The following is a 2176-nucleotide window of genomic DNA, read 5'->3' as shown; positions in this document are numbered from 1 at the left end:
CTTTGGGAGACTGAGGTGAGTGGATTGCCTGAGCCCGCGGATTCGAGACCCATCTGGGCAACTTGGCGAGACTTCATCTCTACAATAAATCAAAAATTAACCAGGCGTGGTAGCGCGCGCCTGTAGTTCCAGCTACTCGGAAGGCTGAGGCGGAAGGATTGCCAGCACCCAGCAGGTCGAGGCTGTGGTGGCTGGGAGCGGCCACTGCACTCCAGTCTGGGCGACAGAGTGAGACTCCAACTCAAAAAAAAAGAGATGAAATTCTCAGGTAACGTGTAGCTAGAGTAAGGGAAGTGAACATTTCTTAAGATGTTGATAAATGTGGGTTGGCAGGCAAGAGGTTACAGTACCACCAAACTATTGAAATAGCCCAAGTTTCTGGTACCAAAAATTGGGAGATACACAGATGGAAATTTTTGTTCTAATGTATGCACAGAAGTTTTATGAAGGTGTAGCATTTATATCAAATTTAGCAGGTATGTATATGAGAGATCACATATAGTAGTAAAAGCCACAAAATCTGATCTTTCTTAGGATAACCAAGGTAAGACTTCCTTACCCAGCTCTTTCTCTTCTGTAGACACAGCAGGATGCCAACGCCTCTTCTCTCTTGGACATTTATAGCTTCTGGCTCAAGTAAGCCTTCCCCTGCCCACCTCGACTGGTTCCTCCCCTCCTCCCCCCGGTGGGCTGGGCTGAGTTCCTTGGTTTGGGGCAGCCTTGATCCCCTGAAGTGAGCCTGATCTACCTCAGCAGGTCCACCAAGGCCCCCAAGCGGAAGCTACAGGCAAACGGACCGGTGACTAAGAAGGCTGAGAAGAAGGCCTCCTCCAGTGACAGCAGTGAAGACAGCAGTGAGGAGGAGGCTCGAGGGGCTCCCACTAGGAAGGCTGGTAAGGCAGAGCAGGGGGAGGCGTGGTGGCTCCAGGAAGAGTTCATGGCCTGCCTGTACCGTGTGACTGAGTCTCACCGGTGGCCAACTCTTGTTCAGCTGCACCTGCCAGGCGGGCCAGTCTGCCTCCACATCCTGGAAAGGCTGCGGCCAAAGCACCCGAGACCACCAGCAGCAGCGAAGAGTCCAGCGATGAGGAGGAGGCCGATGACAAAAAGAAAACACCCATCCAGGTTTGCAGCTTTGGGAAGGGGATTTCTTAAGGGTCAGGAAGGAAGAAGCCTAACATTTTGGCCTTTAGCCTGTGACCAGGGGGTGGTGGCTGTGCAGTCGGTGATTATGGGGAAGGAGATCTGGGGGTTTTCAGGGAGGCGATAGAAGAAGTATGCGGTCTGCAAAGGAATTGAGAGGAAATCCGGCCCGTCCTGGGTGAGGGTCCTGGGTCCTTCTGATACACTGCTTCGGGTTCCAAGGACAAGAGAGCGTTCTGTTGGGAGCTCTTGGCAGGACATGGTGGGAAAGGGCCAGTGTGTCCCATCCCTGAATTTTGTTTTTTGCTGAGTGTTTGCCCTTTCAGTATTCTGTCTTGCGTAGCTTCCTTTCACTCTTGTTGCTTTGTTAGGCCCTAGCAGCAAAAGGAACCTGGAACGCCCTTTGAATACCTGAAGCTTTTGCCTACTCTCTTCCTTTTGTGTTTCTAACAGAAGGCAGTAAAGCCCCAAGCCAAGGCAGCCGCAGTGCCTCCTAAGAAGGCCAAGAGCTCAGATTCTGATTCTGACTCAAGCTCAGAGGATGAGGCACCACAGAACCAGAAGTCAAAGTCAACACCTGTGACTGCCAAAACTCAGGCTAAATCCCTGGCCAAACCAGGTACTGGGGCTGGGGACCAGATTGCTCTGGGGACTGCTGTTAAAACTGCTGAGTAGGCACAGGGTGAGCTGGAGTTGGTTGTTGAACCAAAGGTATCGATTAATTCATTTTTCTTTTGAGTTGGAATTGCACTCCGTTGCCCAGGCTGGAGTGCAGGGGCACGCTCAGAGCCACCCCAACATCGACCTGCTGGGCTCGGGTGATCCTTCCGCCTCAGCCTTCCGAGTAGCCAGAACTATGGGCAGGTGCTACTACATCCAGCTAATTTTTTAGTTTATTGTAGAGACGAGATCCAGCCAAGTTGCCCGGGCTGGTCTGGAACCCGTGGGCTCAGCAGTCTACTTGCCGCAGCCTCCCAAGGTCCTGGAATGACAGGCTGAGCCATATTCTTTTTTTTTTTTTTTTTTTTTTTTT

General features: G+C 51.7%; 1 protein-coding gene across 1 annotated transcript in view; it reads left to right on the top strand.

Annotated features, from left to right (window-relative positions):
• The window catches only part of NOLC1 (nucleolar and coiled-body phosphoprotein 1), a gene marked incomplete at its 5' end in the record, with an annotated part of 9946 nt that overhangs the window by 1733 nt on the left and 6037 nt on the right, over positions 1–2176 (top strand). The window contains 4 exon segments of the mRNA XM_021707710.1: positions 581–636; positions 757–893; positions 992–1125; positions 1597–1762. Coding sequence (XP_021563385.1) covers positions 581–636; positions 757–893; positions 992–1125; positions 1597–1762 — 493 coding nt within the window.

The sequence above is a fragment of the Carlito syrichta genome, unplaced genomic scaffold (genome assembly GCF_000164805.1).
Source record: "Carlito syrichta isolate Samal-C Ts95f unplaced genomic scaffold, Tarsius_syrichta-2.0.1 Scaffold123472, whole genome shotgun sequence".
Lineage (NCBI taxonomy): Eukaryota > Metazoa > Chordata > Mammalia > Primates > Tarsiidae > Carlito > Carlito syrichta.
Note: the sequence above shows the minus strand (reverse complement) of the source record. Positions and strands in the feature narration are given on the sequence as shown.